The sequence below is a fragment of the Peromyscus maniculatus genome, chromosome X, assembly GCF_049852395.1.
Source record: "Peromyscus maniculatus bairdii isolate BWxNUB_F1_BW_parent chromosome X, HU_Pman_BW_mat_3.1, whole genome shotgun sequence".
Classification (NCBI taxonomy): domain Eukaryota; kingdom Metazoa; phylum Chordata; class Mammalia; order Rodentia; family Cricetidae; genus Peromyscus; species Peromyscus maniculatus.
Window position 1 is genome coordinate 20733845 of NC_134875.1, and position 19489 is coordinate 20753333.

Sequence of the window (19489 nt, forward strand, 5' to 3'; positions counted from 1 at the left end):
TCGTATTTTACACGTTTTCCTTTCATTTTCAAGCATGTAAAGGAGTATAAGCCTAGAAACTGACAGAGTTTCGTGCTTTGCTTCGTATTTTACACGTTTTCCTTTCATTTTCAAGTGTGTAAAGGAGTATAGACCTAGAAACTGGAAAGCATTTGTCCTGAAGTCAGTGGTCCGTTCCCAGGGCTGAAGACGCCATCAGGATCAACCCGTTTGCCCTTCCAGCGGAGTTGGCCTCGCACTCTATGTGCGCATGTGCGGCCGTTCAGCCAATCAGCGAGCGCCCTGAGGAGCCTGCCTCTTCTCCCGCTCAAATCCCAAAGGTCCTCTGGCCGCGGTGGCGCTGGCACAGCAGCTTTCTCGGTCGGGGCGCCGAGTGCCGGAGGGGGCCGACGTGAGGGTGCTCACTGCCCGATGCCCAGTAAGCGAGTTCGGCTCGGCTGAGGGTTTGGGGTCACTTGAGGAGGCGGTGCTTAGTGAGGAAAATCCTCCCGATGGGCCGGTGACCTCTGGCAGGAAGTCGTTCCCGTGACTTCTGACAGGAGAACGGAGGCGGAGAACCTCACTAACGGCCGAGGGATGAACAGGCCGCGGCCTTCGAGGATGGGCAACCCTTGGAGGACACACTCACGGAGCCTGGCGGTAGAAGCCGAGAGCGGGGTGGGGTGAGGGGATGGGGGTGGGGTGGGCAGGACCGGGGTCTGCGGAACATGGAGCCCTGGGGAGGAGCTGTGGGGGCTGCCCCCATGCTTCTGGGTGGGGCCCAGATCCCTTAGACACAAACTGAGGACCCATCTTCGTTTCCCTCCATGTGGTCTGCTGGTTTGATGCGGACGGTGTGGATGGTGGAGAGAGGGGCGTGGCGAAGGAAAATGAAAAACAGAGGAGACATTGCAAGGGATTAATAAGTAACCCAGGGTGGGTTCTAACCACTGATCCTCCAGGCCCAATCTCCCACATACTGGGATTAGAGCCCTGCACCACCACGGTCAGCTTCTTCTGTCAGTTGCGGTTTGTTTCTGTAGGGTGGGATCTCCCTTTGCAGCTCAGGCCTTGTCAAGCTTAGACTGGCCTTGAACCTGCAATCTTTAAATATCTTCTGATGTTTGAAATACTCAGCTTCCTCAAATACCCAGCTTCTCGAATGTCTGGTCTTTCTGTGGGAGGAGTGGTGGTTATGGTGGTGGGTGTTTGTTGTGAATAGACCATACGATCTTTTTCCATGAACACATATTTGCCCAGGTTGATTTCTGATAGCACCATGATTTTACTTTAAAACTGGGCTACAGACTTGCTCACTTTTTAAAAAGAATCGGTGAGACATAGGACCAAAATTCAGATGTCCCAGACGTTAAGAACAGAAATATTTTGCTCTTTTTTTTTTGTTGGGGGGGGAGGGACTCATATAGTGTAGGTTGTGGCCAATTTTGCATTTTTAAAATTGAGAAATGACAAATTGTTTGCTTTGGTTAAAAAGGATACTTTTTTAAAAAAAGAAATCAAAGTTTGGATAGAGACATGTTGAGTAGGATACAGGAGGAGATGGAGAGGGGGAAATGTGCATACATGTCACATGTATTGAATATGTATATGAAATTATCAGTAATATAGGAAAATTATTAAAAAATCAATGTAAAAAGAGGAAAAAACTTAATCTTTCAATGAACAAAGATAATTCTTATTTGATTTTTTGACATTTTAAATTTAGCATTTATTTAAATGATACCTTTGGATTTCCATGACTTCTGAGATTCTTTACCTTTGTGTTTCAACTAAGAAAACATCTGATCGTTTGTCAACAGAAGAAGGGATTTTGGTAGAGTTATGTCTGTAGGCAAGAAGGAGCGCTTAGTGCTTTTTGACTTTGATGATGAAGAAGATGGTCTGAGTGTTTTGAAGAAGGCTCTGTCTGAAGGTACAGCATATCCAGTGTTGGGCATTGATGGTGTCCTGGAGTTCATCTGATTGTTACCTAGTCTCAGATTTCCTGATACTTTCATTTCTAATTTTAGATGTACATTTCTCTACCGGAGTTTTAGTGATGCATATAGCTTCTCTTGGCTCTGTAGTCCCGGTATATTGAGAAATAATGAAGAACTTAAAATGGTTTTACCCCAGGAAGACTTGAAAATTGGTCATATAAAATGCTGGCAAATTGTGAATTGATTCCATAAAACCTGCAAAGGAATTATTTCATTTCTGTAGCTGCTTCAAAAATTTACATTGAGAAAAGTTCCAGAGAAATGCAAATGAAGATAGCACTTTGCTAACTATTACTAATATAACATAATTAATTTCCAATGTGTTTTTCATTTGTATTGTTAATACAGAAAAGAGCCCAGTGTTGAACAAAGATGAGAGGAAATGCCCTCCTGCAGAAGTGGATGAAGCTATGGGGTAAAATTTTCAAATACATTTTTTTGCCAGTTCAATAGAGTACTTCAAATGTAGTGCCTGTGATTCCTGCTCTAAAGAGGTGGATGAAGATAGATCAGAAATCTGAGGTCATCTTCAGCTATTTAGCTATTTCAACCTAGCCTGGACTCCTTGAGACCTAGTTAGTTGGGAAGAAGGGGTTCAGCAAGAGTGAGAGACAGATAAAAGAAAGTAATGGGGATATACGTGTATGAATTGTCAGCAATAAAATATTAACAAAGGTTTACTTTAGTTGTCTAAGAAATATTTTATGTTATGTATGTTGCATGTGACATTTGTTCCAACCCATATGCTATATATTATAAATAAATAAAAGAACTTTTTGTGTAAAGTTTTGTGTGTGCTAGGCAAATGATCTACCACTGAACTATATTTCCAGCTTTAATTTTTATTGTAATTTCTTCACAGAGATGAAATACACACTATGTTGGATAAATTCAGAGGTATGTTTTTTGGAGATAAGTATGTTAACACTATATATTAATTCTTATGTAAAAGGAAGTGTTAGTTGGTGTTCTATAGAACTGTCATTTAATGCTTTCTTAGCACTGGATTTCACATGAATTTTGTGATTTAAAAACATAAATTTTGCCGCTTAAAATTTTCCATGATAAAACAAAGTAAAAATGATGCCTTTAGACCTGTGAGTCTCATATAGAATTTTAGAAGAAAAAAATAGATGGAGAAAATTTTACAATTCTTTCTATTCCCAGACTAATAGTTCCCACAAGTGATTCTATGTATCAGGTTTTTATTTCCAAAATGTATTTTGTAAGACTCTTGCTGAAATCCCTTTTCTGTGAAGGAGAGCATGATCCTGAACACTAATAAAATTCTTCATTATTATTTGTTAAGATTTATTTTCTTTTTAATTATGTGTCTCCATGGGGGTATGTGCACATGTAAGTGTCTGTCACACTCTGAAGATGGAGTAGGATATCCTGGAGCTGGAGTTAGAGGCAGTTGTGAGCTGTGTAACATGGAACTGGGAAATGGTCTCAAGTCCTCAAAAGAGCAGCAAGCACTTGGAACCACTGAGCCATCTCTCCAACCCCTTTATAATTACTTTTATATCCAAAACTGTGAGGGTACTGGCTTATTGGTCAAGACTGATTGCTTCCCTTGTAAATGACCTGAGTTCTGTTCCCAGCATACTCATGGTAGATCACAGCCATTTCTAACTCCATTTCTGAAGGATCTTATTCCTTCTTCTGATCTCTGTGGGCACATACAAGTTATATATACATACATGCATGCAAAACATTCATCTACATCAAGTGAAGAAAATCGAAAGTAAAAGTTGTGAAAGGGAAAGATCTGAAATTTAAATTCTGTTCATAAGTTGTATAAATTCCCTTTTATATAGTATTTTGTTAATTACTTTGTTAATTTTGTGTTGCTTCCTTGTTTTTAAGACAGGATCTTACTGTGTAGTTCGAGTTGATCTGGAACTTGATCTGAAGCCCAGTCTAGGCTTAAACTGTAGATCTCCTGTCGCAGCCAGAGGTTGAAATTGGAATGTCTTCCTCAGTCATTTCGTGTGTGTGTGTGTGTGTGTGTGTGTGTGTGTGTGTGTGTGTGTATGTGTGTGTGTGTGTGTGTGTGTAAGAGAGAGAGAGTTTTGCCGTCATATATGCATGCAAAACATGCTTGTCTCTTGCCTTCAAGAGCCAGAAGAAAGAATTTATTCCTCTAGGAATGGAGGTATAGATCATTGCGAGGCGCCACGTGTGTGTGCAGGGGAAATGAACCCAAGTTCTCTGGAAGAGCAACCAATGTTGTTAAGCACTGAGAAATCTCTCCAGGGCCTTCCTTTTTTTTGAGACAGGATCTCTTTGTATCTGGACCTCATCATTTCAGAGAGATTGAATGTCCAAGGAGTCCGAAGGAGCTGCCTGTCTCTGCCCCTCAGTGCTGTGGTCAGGGACACACAACATCACAGCTGGCTTTTATGTGGGTGGTGGGGATTCAAACTCATGGCCTCATGCTTGGCATAGAAGGCATTTTAAACACTGAGCCATTTCCCCAGACAAAAGCTATTTTTCCATCTTCGTTATTTTGCTAGTTTTATAAAAATATATTTAGGATTATCATTGTCAATATTTTATACAAATATCTTATTTTTTAAATATGACTTGGATTATAATACTCAAGAGAGTAATTTTATGTATTTTAAAGCTTGAGTTATAAGACGATACTTCAGGATCATTTCTGTAGTTAAAAGTTTGACTTCTAACCACAGTTTAAATGCTGGCTAATAAAGCTCATTTCAGTGGGACATTATTTGTTTTGAATTTAGAAGTATTTCCCTTCTGCTAAGCTGTTTGTGAAGCACTTAAAATTTGTCCCGAAAATTTTTCTCCTGGGTTCATTATTATTGTGCCTAATTTTAAAATTATCTTCCATTAGGAAAATCAGAACTAAGGTAAGGTTGAACATTTCTCATCCAAAATATATAGGGCCAAAAATATTTTGGAATTCAGAGGTTTGTGTATTTTATTTTATTTGCATTGACTTCATTGGTTGTCAATCCCTAGTGTGAAAATGCAAAATTCTAAGTACTCTACAGTGGGAAACTTTTTGTGCACCATGTTGGTGATATATTTCAATTTAATTTTAAGTGTCAGTGATATTGTTTAATAATCTTTAGCCATATCTACTTATCTATATCTATATATCTATATCTATATATATACTTGAATATTTAGGAACAATTGAAGCTATTTTTAACATCAACCTTTATTTTCGATATAGATGGGATTAATAAATCTCTTCTTGAAAAGAGAAGAAGAGTGCAAATCTTCTCTGAAACTGTTTCCAAAAAGAGTAGCTACAAGATGAAACAAGTTTGGGGAACCAAACAACAGCGAATGTAAGTTTGCTGGCATTTTTAAGCGCCAAGTTTATATCATCTCTGAGTATATATTGGTGCAAATTACTTATGAAAATAGTATCACCTGTCTATTGGAATCTCCAGTGAAATGTTTCAATTGAATTTTCTCTAAGTAAGTAGTAGTACAGCTGTTGATTTTAAATACAGTGCTTTTACTCTGTGAGGAAAGGTCACAAGGCATGAGAAAACCCAGTCTCAGAGCTTTATCTTGGGGCCGGACAAAAGAGAGCATGGCAGGCCTGTGGAAGAGATACGTGAGGAGAAGGGACAGAGGTGGGAGGAGAAGAGAGAGGGGAAGAGTCTGTGATCAGCTTTTTAGGGATTTCCCTGCACATGTGCATTTGGCCTTAAGGAACTATGCCATGCATGTGCAGATTACCTGACTGCACTGCACGCATTTGCGTTATGCGCAGCATAGTGATGATGTAAGTCCCCTTGCTTAGCTACTGAACTGCGCATGTGTGGTCATACAACTGGAGGAGTGGCAGAATCCCATGCCTTCATAGAAGTGAGACATATTTTGTGGACGTCAGTGAAGATTACATGCTCTTCCTTCCAAAGAACAATTGAGAGAGTTATTATTTTAAAAGTAATTCATGTTCACTCTGGAAAAACATTTATTACATAAATGGTAGATGACATATAAACTATTCAATGTCTTTTAGTTAACTGTGTGGACAATGTAAAATATAGTTCATTTTACATCAAAACTAATTTGTGTTATTTTAATTTACCTAACTATTCTTTGTACCAAATCATATCTGCCAAAAGGGATTAGTAAAATATTTCTACTTAGAAATAATTTACTTTTTGTATTTTTTTTTATTTGAAACTGGATTTCCCTGTGTAGCACTGGCTGTCCTGGAGCTTTCTCTGTAGACCAGGCTTGCCTCGAACTCACAGAGATCTGCTTGTCTCTGCCTCCTGAGTGCTGGGATTAAAGATATGCACCACCACCACCCAGCTGAAGTAATTTGCTTTTTATTGGAACCTGTAGAAAAAGTGAAAAATTATTTGGAGATGAAATTAATCTTCCCTTGAAATATGTGTGTGTTTATATGTATATGTGTGTATGTATATATATATGGGAGATATATACATGATATATATGTATCCTTATATTTTATATATACACATATATGATAAAATTTCCTTGGACTTCAAGAGGCAAACCATATGAGAAGATTTTTAGTAAGGAAAAGACGTATTTTTAGAATTTATATAAATCTACTTTTACTCTTGGGTTCCCACCAGAATATTTAAACTGTGAATCTGTTATGATTTCCTTCTTTTTTATCGTATAAAATATGTCAATTCAATTTTGTTTTAATTATTTTCATATTGGTATAAAATATGAGCCTTTATTCTTATGTTTTACAGGCTGGAAGTTAACAATAAGTATTACCCGCAGTTGATGGATCTGTTTAAGCAGTGGGATTTGGAGAAGCAGAAATACAAGAAACAGCAAGAAAACCTAATTGTTGGTATCGCAATTAGCTTTATAATTAATCTTTGATAGCAAGATTTCAAGTAGGACTCTAGATGCTCGCCTTCAATAGGCCTGGGGAGCTAACCCAAGGTGCATTACCACTGTTACCCAGTTCTGGTCCTGCAGAACTGTAACCACAGAAGTATAGGCAAATATACCACAGATTCCACTGGGCTCCTTATAGTAGCTGGGATTCTTATCATTTCAAACAAAAGAAACTTTTGAAAGACTGAAGGTGGTTTACTTCTTGCTGTGAAACAAATCGTGGGTAAGTTAGATTTAGGTACGGTTGAATGGAAAACGGGGGTATTTTAGGAACTATCTTTCTTGATGTTGTTGCAAGTTATTCTTGGGGTTACTAAGTTAATCCTTCCAATCCTATGTTTCCTCCAACATTGGAACATGCAGTGGACTGAGACAGACTTTCTCACTACTGCTGGTAGAACAGCATCACCGAGTTCTTTGTGGTCATTTGCCCATTCCTGAAAAAACACACTGTACTTAGATTATGATTTGGTTTAGCTTTTCTTTCCTTTATTCCTTTCCTCTCTCCCTCCCTTTTTCCCTTCCCTCCTTCCTTTCTTTCCTTTTTTTTTCTCTCTTTTCTGTCCCTCTTCCTTCTCCATTGCTCCCCCATACCCTTGCTCCCTGCTTCTTGTGATGTGAAACTGAAGACAGGGCCTTTTACAAACTAGTGAATCACACCACGGCCAAACCACAGCACCAGTACAGGAAACGGTTTACTTTCAATGTCCAGAGCTGTAACACAACTCAAGTCCCCCTCACACATTATATAGCTGTATTAGTTACTCTTTATATTTTCTTCTTTCATTGCTTATAATCATCAAAAAATTAAACCTAAGATCTGGGGAAACAGGTCATATCATATAATTTTGGACTTCATTGGTCAGCTTAGTTTTGCAAATGTTCAATTTGAGGTACACAAGAAATTTTGTCTAGGAAGTGGGTGACTAGGCCAATGACTTGTATATAAGTCTGAGATTCAGGAGAGAACGCTGAACTAAAGCTACAAAGTTAAAGTTCTCCGCTTAAATGCAGTTTTTTAACCATAATCCTACATGAAATCACCAAGGGAGTGATTAAAAATGTAAATAGAAAGTCTGAGGATAGGCCACTAGGGGCCTAGTTGGTAGAAATTCAACTACCCCAAATGAAGGAAGTATTTATAAAGAAAAGACCCTTAATTGTGCCATATACTGCCTATAGACCAGATAAGCTAGATTTAACAACAGGAAGTCATTGGTGTATTGGATAGAATGATTTGGTTGGAAAAATGAGTACAAAACTAATTAGAAGCAGGTGTGGTAGTGACGAGTTTAGTCCCAACACTTGCAAGGCCAAGGCAGGTAGATCTCTCCGTTCGAGGCCAGCCTTTTCTACAGAGTGTGATCCAGACAAGACAGTAAGACTGTCTGAAAAAATAAAAGGAATTAGAATTAGAATTGGTACAGGACAGAACAGGAAAGAAAGGACTGCTTAGTAGGAGAACAAATGAAACAGAGTTTGTAGAGATTCTTGTGTGATTTGGCTTTTTGAGCTAAGAGAGATAACGTGTTTGTGTGTTAATAGGAATAATCTTTTTGTTGTTGTTTTGGTTTTTTGAGAGAGGGCTTCTCTGTGTAACATCCCTGGCTATCCTGGAACTCCCTCTGTAGACCAGGCTGGCCTCGGACTCACCTCCCTCTGCCTCCCAAGTGCTGGGATTAAAGGTGTGTGCCACCACTGCCTGGCAAAAGGAATGATCTGTAGACAAATTAATTATTTACTTTTTTGTGGTCCTAGGGGCCTGAAATTAGAACCTAGGGTTTCATCCATGATAGCAAATGCTCTTAGCACTAAGCTATATCCACAGACATTTCTTACTTTTCCTTATGAGACAAGGTTTCATTAAATTTCCCAGGCTGGCGTGTGGTTCAGTCATGCCTTGTCCTTGTGATCCTTATGCTTCATCCCCCCAAGCAGCTGATATGCCAGAAAAGTTAACTGGCCTGGCTAGAGGGTCAAATTACAAATGTAAGGTACAGGAGGTAAAAGCTGAGTTCTTGAGTTTGAATAGGCATGTGAGACAGAACATGGTCAAGATACTGTATCCTGAGAAATGAGAGCATAGACAGATACAGGTTGGTAAAGAGAGACTCGATGTTTTCTTTCTGATGTTTCTGTATACATAGTGAAATAAGGTCATCAGGTAGTGAAAATGTTTCCACCAAGTAGACTAGCTAGAGTTGAATTTTGCAAACTCGGGGTTTAGAAAAGTAAAAGTGAGAGAGTTAAAATTAATTATATTGTAGACATTGAGATTTCAGAGAATGAGCTCTTACTTGGATAATGAAGATTTTCTACTTGTTCTCATGTGGTGGTGCATCCGGTAATGACAGATATTTGGGAGACTAAGGAAGAAGCACAAGTCCCAGCTAGCATGTTCAACATAGGGTGACCCTGTCTCAAAAAGTTAAACAATTCCTTTTCAATGAATGGTAGGATCATTACATTGCATATTAATTATTTATAAAATTACTTAAACTTAGACATAATCTTTGTCAAAGTCAAATGTTAAATGTATTCATTTTCAAATTATTTCTTTTGACTTCAGTATGGAATTATTCTTTTGCTTTAAGGATGAGAATGTAGCTTAGAGATACAGCGTTGACCTATAAAATATAAAGATTAGAAGAACAACAAAAACATTTTCCAAAATACATAAGCGTTCCTTTACATTTGTAGAATATTTTCCAACAACAGAAGATGATACTAAGACAGTGCAAAATTAAACAGATGCAGAGAATGAAACTAATTATGCAGATGGTTACACGATACATACAGGTATGTTGTACCCAGAAATGGAACACCTCAGATAATTTGTGTATAATGTTGATTTTCCAGCTGATTAGGGAAACATTTTATATGAAATTTTAACTGCTTTTGAGTTTGAATTGTTATGGACAAAAGTGGTAAGTATAGCTGTAGAGCTCTAATTGTTTTGTGATGATTATTCAAGATAGGAAATGCAAATTAGTAATTTTACCTAACAATGTACTTGTCATGCATCATAGTCATAGCTGATTAACTCTTGAGTCGCCATTTTCTGTTTATCGGAGATCAAGTCTGTGATTGATTTCTACATTATCATCTGTATTTGCATCCCAGTGTTTGTTGAATAGGAAATACTGGATTGAAATTGTGGACTTTTTCTTTTCAAATGTATTGTAGAAGTACTTTCTGACATCCTCAGTTCTGGAATGTTACACTGACCAAAAATGACTGTAATGCTACTTTATAATCATTAGAGGTAACCAAGATAGTACTAGACTGTTGAGGAGATTTTTAGATTGAGACTTGCCTGTTTATACATAAGCATATTACTAAACTTGGTTCTCAATATTAAATAGTTTTAAAAGGATGTTAAAAGGTATGTTATTAAAATTTTTAAAATATCTTTCATGGAAACAAAAGTTATTTTAAGTGTTTTCAGGCAGGAACTTGTCAGCTTTCTGTAATGTTCCCTAGGAACAGTTTTTTGATTGGTATCAATATTTGATAAAGCACTAATCAAGCTTTCACCTAAATAGTATCATCACTGAATATTCCCATTTACCATTAGGAACATTAGTGTAATGTTTAACTCTTCCATATCTTTTAGGTTCTGAAATTGAGCTTCTGTGCAGTGGCTCATTATTTCATCAAGTCTTTCTTATCACTGTTAGCCTTAGTTCATTCTTTCTGCTGGAAACCTTATCATCTTTGTACTTTGAAAACTCTTAACTGATTTCTCTTCTTCAGTCCATCCTTCATAGGTCTGTCATGTTGTCTTTCTACAACATCTCTTCCTTCCTGCACATCCATCAGTGACTTCTCAGGTGTTATAAGTTTCTTAAATACATTCTAGCTATTTAGATTCCCCAGGACTGAGTCTCGTTTTAAGCACCATTTCCTCCATGTACCTACTATCCCCACCTCTACCAAATGCTTTGTCTCACCCCACAGACTGTACTCCTGTGCTCTGGGAGTGTTGTTCTCCAATATGTTTAAGTCCTCCTTATCTGTTGATGTCTTGTTCATTTGCCAGCTAAACTAAAATCTTTACCACTCTAATCTCTGTAGATACAGAAAGCTGCATTTCTATTTGTATTTTAACTTATTTGCACTGTTGTTTATATTGTTCCTCATTGAAGAAAAATAAAGCAATCTCCTCTTACTATTGTTATTGTTATTATTACTACATTAAGTAATTCATTTTGGGGACAATAGGAAGTAGAATAATAGTTTATTGAGTGGATAGTAAAGGTTTAAAATTGATTTCTTTTGGCTGGATGTGATGGTACATGCCTATACTGCTAGTATTAAGGAGGCTAGGGTAGGGGGATATCAAATTTGAGGATTGACTGAGCTACATAGTGAGACCCTGCCTTAAAAAATGCTTCATATATATATGAAGTTTTTTAAATGTAAAAAACCCTGAATGCTAAAACGTGATATTTCTGAGACAGGTCTCACTCTATTGCCTTATCAGGCCTGCTATGTAGGCCAGACAAGCCTTGAATTCACAGAGATCCACTTGTCTTGGCCCTCAAGTGCTTGGATTAAGGGTATGCCCCACCATATACAGATTAAAAATGTAATTTTCAATTTACGTAATTTAAAAAGATTCCCACAGTACAGATCATTTCCTTCCCTTAGTGGATTCATGTCACATTTACCACTAGTCCAAATAAAATATAACCTGACATTTGGAAACCTACTAGAAAATTTCAAAATTATCTTACTGTTGGGAACTTGTAGTCTTAATCCTATGTCTTTAGTCTTTGCTTTTCTTTGAGTCAGGTCCCAATGTGTTGCTCAGGCTTACTTCTAGATCTCTGTTCTTCCTCTTGAGCCTCCAGATACCTAGGAATCATGTGAAACTGCACAACATTTTTGTTGTTGTTTGTTTGTTTTTGCTTCATCTTGACCTTAACAGTTCATTAAACCTTTGTTTGGGAGAAAGTATGCAAATTTAGTCTCTTTAACAACATTTGATTTATAGCTGATGTCTTTTACTTCATTCTATATTATTATTATTCATTTCTAATTTATAATGTTTTGAAAAATGGAATAAATAATAACCATTGATGAGTATTAATAAAGTCTCACTTGTGAAAATGAATTTTACAATTTAGAATCTACGATGAAACACGATGGATTATAACTGAACTTGCCTTTTGTGTTTTAGATTTTGAAGAACATTGAGGATAAGAATAATAATGATCGAACTACTGCTTCATTTGTTGAACTTAAAAAAGAAATAGCTGAGTATCAAAAGAAATACATGATGGAAACGGTAAGTTATATTTTAATCTGGGAATTTTATACATATATATATAAAATTTAGCAGAAGCACTGAAGTATTTTATTTACTAAAATATGCATAATAACTAAAAATTCATCATTTTTATTTTCTCCTTCTATGAGACAGCAGCAGCAAGAGATTGCAAGTATTCGAAAGTCTCTTCAATCCATACTATCTTCATGATTCTTTGAAGAAAACTTGAACCTGTGTGGAACAATATAATTCTAATGTTAGATAAAAAGCATGTTTTTATGGTGGAAATTCACATTTAAATAAAATGAGAACAGGCAAATAACTAGCACCTATTCTGACGTTTCCAGGTTTTTAACTCTTTTGTTCTTAATTAGTGAGATTTTTCTGTGCAGCAATGTGAATTCACTTTTGTGAATAAAGATTAGTTTGTTTGTTTTTTGCCATCAGCGTATTGCTTTGTTTTATTTTGGAGACATGATCTTACCATGTGACCCAGACTAGTCTCCTATTTCTGAGCTCAAGTGATCCTCACAACTCAGCCTCCAAAGTGCCTGTGATTTTTAATTTTGATTTGCTGATATATGTATAGAATTTATGTATATGTACTATATGTATAATGCTTATCTCAAAATTGAACATGTTTATGTGCCTCTTCATGAAAAGGCAGTAGCAAAAGATTGCAAATTCTCTCAAAAGCTTTTACAAATTATTATTGTACTTTTCAAATAAAATAAAAATGGCATGTGACTGGCAGCCATTCCTCTGTAGCAAGGTTTCAACTCTTTTATTGTAAAAGTGATTTTTTTCCTCTAACACTGTCAACTCATTTTATCATCAATAAAGAGTATTTAAGATTAAGTTTTGGCTTCTGAATATTTTTTAATCACTCATAACAGGTACCACATACTATTATAGAATGTCAAATTTGGGCATTGTATTATGTTATAGGTTTTCTTGTCTTGTCTCGTTTTTGAGACAAATTCTGTGTTTCCCAAACTTTGCTGCCAATGTTACCTCTTCTTATGCTAGTATTTCACCTCCATATAAATAAAGGTGGCGAGTGTTTTCCATCTTGCAGCAGTTGGTAAATACTACAGGCAGACTGTTAAAGACTTTAGTAAATGAGTTCACTATGTAGTAGTGTTGCACAGGTTCAATAATAGGTATTAAGTTGCTCAACATTCTATTAGGAGCTCATTTTCTCATTTAAATGAGAACATTCCCATGCACTAAAATATGTTCTGTTCCTGTATTTTAGGAATAGGAATAGCTTTTCTGTATACATGAATCAGTTGAAAACATCAAAGCCTGTTGCTTGAAGTTCACATTGGTTTTTCTATGGTAAAGGGTCTCAGAACACCTCACATCTATATTCCATGAAATTTCTTCTTTCTCTTTGATGAAATATAAATGCAACCTTGGGTCAGTAGCATTTGAATGATTGAATATCACTGGGAAGTGGTTTTGTCTGCACCCCTGGTGCACTTTCTATATTTTGACCATATTTCCTGGCCCCCAGTAAACAATTTGACTTTGATTTTCCTTCACAAGTCTACTCCCCGCTGCCCACCAGCCAATTTTCCTGCTCAATCTCATAATAAAGGAAGATAGTAAAAGGATATGTCTTGTTGAGTTTTAGCTCTGGCTTACTGATTATTTCCCACATTCTTTAACATTTTTTATTATCTGGTGCAGTTCTGTTCAGATGGGGACTAGCCAGCCAAAATCCTGTAGGCCCCAGCTGCTGGAAAGACAGTCAGCTCCACCTGATGCAGTTCCACACAGACAGGAACCATCCAGCCAGGGAAGACATCCAAGGCACCAGGCAGGTGGATGTCATTGTGATAAGCAGTTAAGTAGTGGAGAAATGGGAGAGAGAGAGAGAGATGTGGAATAGTTCATATGCTGTGGAAAAGACATAGAACGGAAGAAATCAATATGGTGAGGACTAGGCACATGTTAGAGGCCTGTTTGCCACCTGGGGCCATGGTGAAGGTGGCAAGGAGTAGACTGAGGGGGGAGGTCTGCTTGCCACCTAGGGCCATGGTCATGTCCAGCCAGGCTCCTGCCAAGGGCCATGTACTGGGTCCCTGGTCCTACAATAGCCAGGTTCTGTGTTGATATCCATGGCTCCTGTTGCCTTCTAGTGCCACGCTGATTCCAGTGGGCTGGGCCACCTCCTGGGGTTGTGTGTGGTCCATGAGCCACACTGCCACTGGGGACTCACTGATCTGGGCGGACTTTGCTGCCACCTGGGGCCATAATGACAAGTGGACGTAGGCTGCTGCCAAGGACTATGTCCATGTCCATGGTCCTACCACAGCTAAGATCTATGGGGATGTCCATGGCCTACATTACCACCAAAGGCCACATGGAACATGAGTTCTGGACTGCAACCTGTGGCCTTGTTTGGTGTCCAGGAGCCATGCTACTGCCAGAGCCAGTCCAAGTAATGTATTGCCATCAAAGATCACATAGAGGCCCAGGGTTGGGGCTGAACTGAGGCCTTGATGGTGTCCGACGGCCATGTGGCCACCAGAACCATTCCCACGGAGTGGCCATTCCTTCCATCCAGAGCCAGGATGTTGTCTAGGCCCAAGCTGCTGCCAAGGACCATGTCTGGATCCATGGTCCAACTGCAGCTGGGGTCTGCATCAATATCTGTGGCCTGTGCCAGCATTTGAGTGAAATTAGAGGGCCATGCTGAGTCAGACACACCCTTCACTGGTCCTGGAAAGCTGTTCTTGCCTCTCACTGGACACTAGAGCAAGAGAGCTGGCCCCTGCACTTGCTAGAGAGCCCCACCCCTCACCACAGACAAGGGTGAACCCACCCTGATGGCATGAATGTAAGGGAGCTGAATCTGCCCTCCTCCAGAGGTGGGTGGCCCCAGTGGCCTGGAATAACCAGCTCAGTTACCACCCAGACCCACAGCTGGGCCTTGGGTTGGCCCACTATGGCAACTGCCCCATCTAGGACCTGCTGGAGCTTGTGAAGGCACTGGTCCTGTGGAACAATACCCGCAGGATCTCCAAACTCAGGGTGGCCACAGGATATCCAAGAGGAGTTCTGGTGAGGATCCAGTGAGGATGGTGTGCCAGAAACCAGAGGCCTTGAACCAGACCAGTGACTCATTGCAATGAACATTTGCTAGTAAAGCTGATAGGACAAAAGGCTAAATACTGTGTGACACACTGAGGCTCCCCAGGCCACCACGGCAAATGAAGAGGCAGGAAAGTGAAAGGACTGAGCAGACACCAGAACAGGCTGCTCACTCTCCTCTTAGAGATCAGGCCTCAATTTCAGTTTCCTGAGAATGGACAGGCAGTTTCTGAGGAAGAGCCATAAACAAAGGGTAATTAATCACAGGAGCCCCTGACAACAGAGACAAGGGAGATAAGATACACCAAGCCTGGGCCACTGAGCCAGCCCCCACAGTCAGTACATGCTAGGCCAGCCAGCCTCCACAGCAGCTCAAAGACAAAGCTTGGGACTTGGGCAGGCCTGCCCCCAAATGGAAAACTGTAGCCTGACCAGCCTCTAACTATCCCTGGCCAATTAGAATGTACTAATAAAATTGTCACTTGCTTGAGCCAATCATATCTAAAATGACCTAACTGCTCTAGGAACTCTCCTTGGCTATGCTTAAAAGGAGCCCACACATCCCTCTCGGGGACATCTCCATCTTGCTTTTGTGTGGGATGGCAGGCCCCAGCATGCTGGAATAATAAATGCTCTTGCTGATTGCATACAGGGATAGTGGTCTTTTGTGGGATTTCTCCAGGATCCTAACAGAAAGAAGGAGAAAGGAAGAGATTTTTTGTTGTTGTTTTGGTTTTGGTTTAGTTTTGCTGGGATTTTTGTTTTTGCTTTTGTGTGTTTCTTTGCTTTGCTTACTTTGTTTTATTTTCTTGTGGGGTGTGTGGCAGGGGTGAGGGGAGAATATAGAAGAGCTAGGAGTTGAGCAGAATTGGGGTGCATGATGTGAAACTCCCAAAGAGTCAATAAAGAAGTTAAATTAAAAGTGGAGTGGTTAGAATATAAAGGTTGGGGACACTAGAGAAAGGGTACTCCATCTATGAATGTATGGGGAAGCCATTATCTATACTGGGTGAAGGCTTCCCAGTGTGGCTGCTTTGGGGTCACTAATGGCTCACTCATGTTCTGCAAGTAAGCCTGATGAGCCCATTGGTTCCCCCAGGGGGATTTGACCTTATGAAGTGGGATTAGATGTTGCCTCGGCCTCAAATGACTTATCCTTTGTGCCTGGTAACTGATAAAAAATGTACTTATTCTAAAATCAAAACCTACATTTTTTTTTTGTTTTCCGAGACAAGGTTTCTCTGTGTAGCCCTCAGTGTCCTAGAACTTACTCTATAGTTTTTTAGTTAACACACATTATATTACTCAGGTTCAAGTTTTTCTCAAGACTCAAAGACTCATCAGAATAACATTTCTTTTTTTTTTTTTTGTTTTTTGAGACAGGGCTTCTCTGTGTAGCTTTGCACCTTTCCTGGAACTCACTTGGTAGCCCAGGCTGGCCTCGAACTCACAGAGATCCGCCTGGCTCTGCCTCCCAAGTGCTGGGATTAAAGGCGTGTGCCACAACCGCCCGGCGCTACATTTCTTAAGTGTCATATTTAAGCAAACAAAGTATGTTGGGACTTCTACTTTTCCATGTTATTACTATTCAATATTTAACTATCTATAATTTTTCCTTGCAACAGAGACATTTGGTTTTTAATTTCACTATGTATGCTAGTAAGTAGATTGCCGTTCTTCATGTCCTCCAAACCCTAAAACACAAAAGAATAGTTCAGTTACAAAACACATTTTCATCACAGGCTCTAAAGTTGAAAATTACTTTTCAAAATTAAGAAACTCTTCATATTCAAATAATATTCATTATCTATTCCATCTTCATTAAACATTGTAATATGGGGCTAGAGAGATGGCTCAGCAGTTAAGAGCACTGGTTAAGAGCATTTTCTAAAGGATGTGGGTTCAATTCCCAGCACCCACATAGCAGCTCACAACTGTCTGTAACTCTAGTTCCAGGAGATCTGACACCCTCATACAGACATAGATGCAGGCAAAACACCAATGTACATAAAATACAAATAAACAAGTAAAAAAAACATTTTAATATATAAACACCCAAATTCATACCATAAATGTGTGTGTGTGTGTGTGTGTGTGTGTGTGTGTGTGTGTGTGTGTGTGTATACAAGGAATCAAAGGCACTTATAGCATGTTCAAAAGCAGTTGTATGTGAATTAACAGTTTAATGAGATGTTAGGGTTAGAAAGAGAAAAAAAAAAGTGCAGCTGCAGTCACCCTGAAGCTCATTGGAGATCATAAAGAGCTGAACAAGGACAACAAACAAAGCAGTGCACTGTCTCAAACGCAGGGTGGGGCTGGGGATTTAGGTCAGTTGGCAGAGTGCTTGCCTAGCGGGAATGAACCCTGGGTTTGAGACGGAGCACAACATCAACCAAGCTGTGGAGCATGCTTGAAATCTTAGCACTAGGGAGGTGAAAGCAGAAGGATTAGGATTTCATGGTTCTACTCAGGTGTATAGGAAGACCAATGACATCCTGAGCCACAGAAGACCCTGTCTTTAAAGGGAAAAAATAAAAATGTATAGAATTAGAAACACTAGAAAATACAAAAGTCCAATCAATAAATCTGGTGAGTTGGGGAATTTCTGATAAGGTTCTCCAATATCAGGTTACAAAAACAGTCAATGTGAATAACGATAATGAAATAATCTCTACTATGAGTCTGTTTCCTAGTGATAGAAAACAAGAGATAGATTGTGGCACTTTTAGTTTTTACAGCATCTCGCTGGGGAGCCCAAGCTAGCCTCCAGCTTCCCAGCCTTCACTCTCTGGTTCCCCACAACTGTCATCATTTGCCTGTACCACTAACCCAGCGAAACTTTGAAGTTAACCCAACTAACATGCCATTTTTTACTTGCTATGTAATATATACTGCTACGTAAAAATTCTGGAGAGACTTTAAAAAATAATAGCACAAGATAGCGAACACCTCTTAATGGAAAAAATGTAAACAAAATAATTCAAACACTCCATAACTGGACTGGAAATGAATCTATTTTAGCTATAGTGTAGAAAATGGAGTGATTCCAACTAAGTTGGCAAAAGTATAAGGCTTCAAAATTAAAGCAATTGAAAATATTCTAGGGAAAGAGTGAAAACAAAGGATGGAAGTACCCAGAGTGTGGGGTTAGATACAGCAATTATGTAGAAGGATGAGGTTAATGTCAGATGTAGTAAATGGAGGGGATCTTGTAGAATGGAACCTTATAGAGTAGATTTGCAGAAAGAGAGATATCTTACATAGCTTACACGGCAGACCTATGGAGGGTGGCCGGAAGACCAGAGAGAGAACAAGGAATTGGCTAGAGTTCATAGCACCAAAAAACGAAAAGGAACCAATTCTCTGCTGACTATATAAATAGTGTCTTAACTAAAGTACCCCTTTGTGCACCTTGGCCACAGGGCCCATAGAACTCAAGCTCGATCTGACCTGAGAGCCTCCTCCCTGAGAACTAGATTTCATGGTACCAAATGATGGCAGGGAGGACTCCAAAGGAGAGAGGCAGCCTAGAGTCATATTCAGCTACAATGAATACCAACCCCAACAGCTAGCAGCGTGGCACAATAACCCCCAGAATGCAACGGTGGCATGAAAACCTTGGTGGTAACCAACAGCTCTCTAGCTGGACTTAAGACCTGCTCTTTGATGTTTATGCAAATGAGTACAAAGTTCTTCAACAGTGTCCTAAAACTGCTGTTTAAGCCTTGACTTACTAATATGGACAGCTACATACAGATAATCATCTAAACCTGTAAAAACTTTAAAGATTTCATCATTGATTTGTATGGGTGTGTCTACATATGCACACATGTGCATGTGAGTTGTTCCTGGAGGCCAGAAGAGGGTGTCAGATCCCCTGCAGCCGGAGTTGTGAGCCTCTTGGTGTGGGTGCTGGGAAGCAGATTCCAGGCTCCTGAAAGAGCAGCAAGCACTCTTAACTGCTGAGCTGTCTCTTTGGCCACCGAATCTACAAATTTTAACCTTTACTTATCTTTTGTGTCTGGACTCTCTTTTACAATTATAAATTGGCATATAAAATACTTTTGGTCACTGTAATTATACTAAAATCTAGTATGTCAGGAAAATGCTTCTATAATACATTTAAAACCCAAAATATTCAATAATCTCAGTTAAGCACTTCCTTATTTAACAAATACTGGGGATACAATAACAAATGATAATGGTAAAATGACGTATAGACTTATTAATTGCAGTTAAACAGAGAATAAAG

General features: G+C 39.0%; 1 protein-coding gene across 3 annotated transcripts; it reads left to right on the forward strand.

Annotated features, from left to right (window-relative positions):
- The first annotated feature begins 293 nt into the window (after nucleotides 1–293).
- LOC143270676 (synaptonemal complex protein 3-like) lies at nucleotides 294–12993 on the forward strand. 3 transcript variants are annotated; one of them, XM_076561523.1, is made up of 9 exons: nucleotides 294–418; nucleotides 1775–1912; nucleotides 2328–2394; nucleotides 2842–2876; nucleotides 5188–5305; nucleotides 6707–6806; nucleotides 9561–9659; nucleotides 12046–12153; nucleotides 12289–12993. In XM_076561523.1, the coding sequence occupies exons 2-9, from the start codon at nucleotides 1822–1824 to the stop codon at nucleotides 12343–12345; spliced, it is 675 nt and encodes a 224-aa protein (XP_076417638.1). In that variant the 5' UTR covers nucleotides 294–418; nucleotides 1775–1821; the 3' UTR covers nucleotides 12346–12993. The 3 variants fall into 3 exon arrangements, with proteins under 3 accessions (XP_076417638.1, XP_076417639.1, XP_076417640.1); XM_076561524.1 differs by having other exon boundaries at nucleotides 369–639; XM_076561525.1 differs by lacking the exon at nucleotides 294–418 and adding an exon at nucleotides 477–662.
- Nucleotides 12994–19489: the final 6496 nt, after the last annotated feature.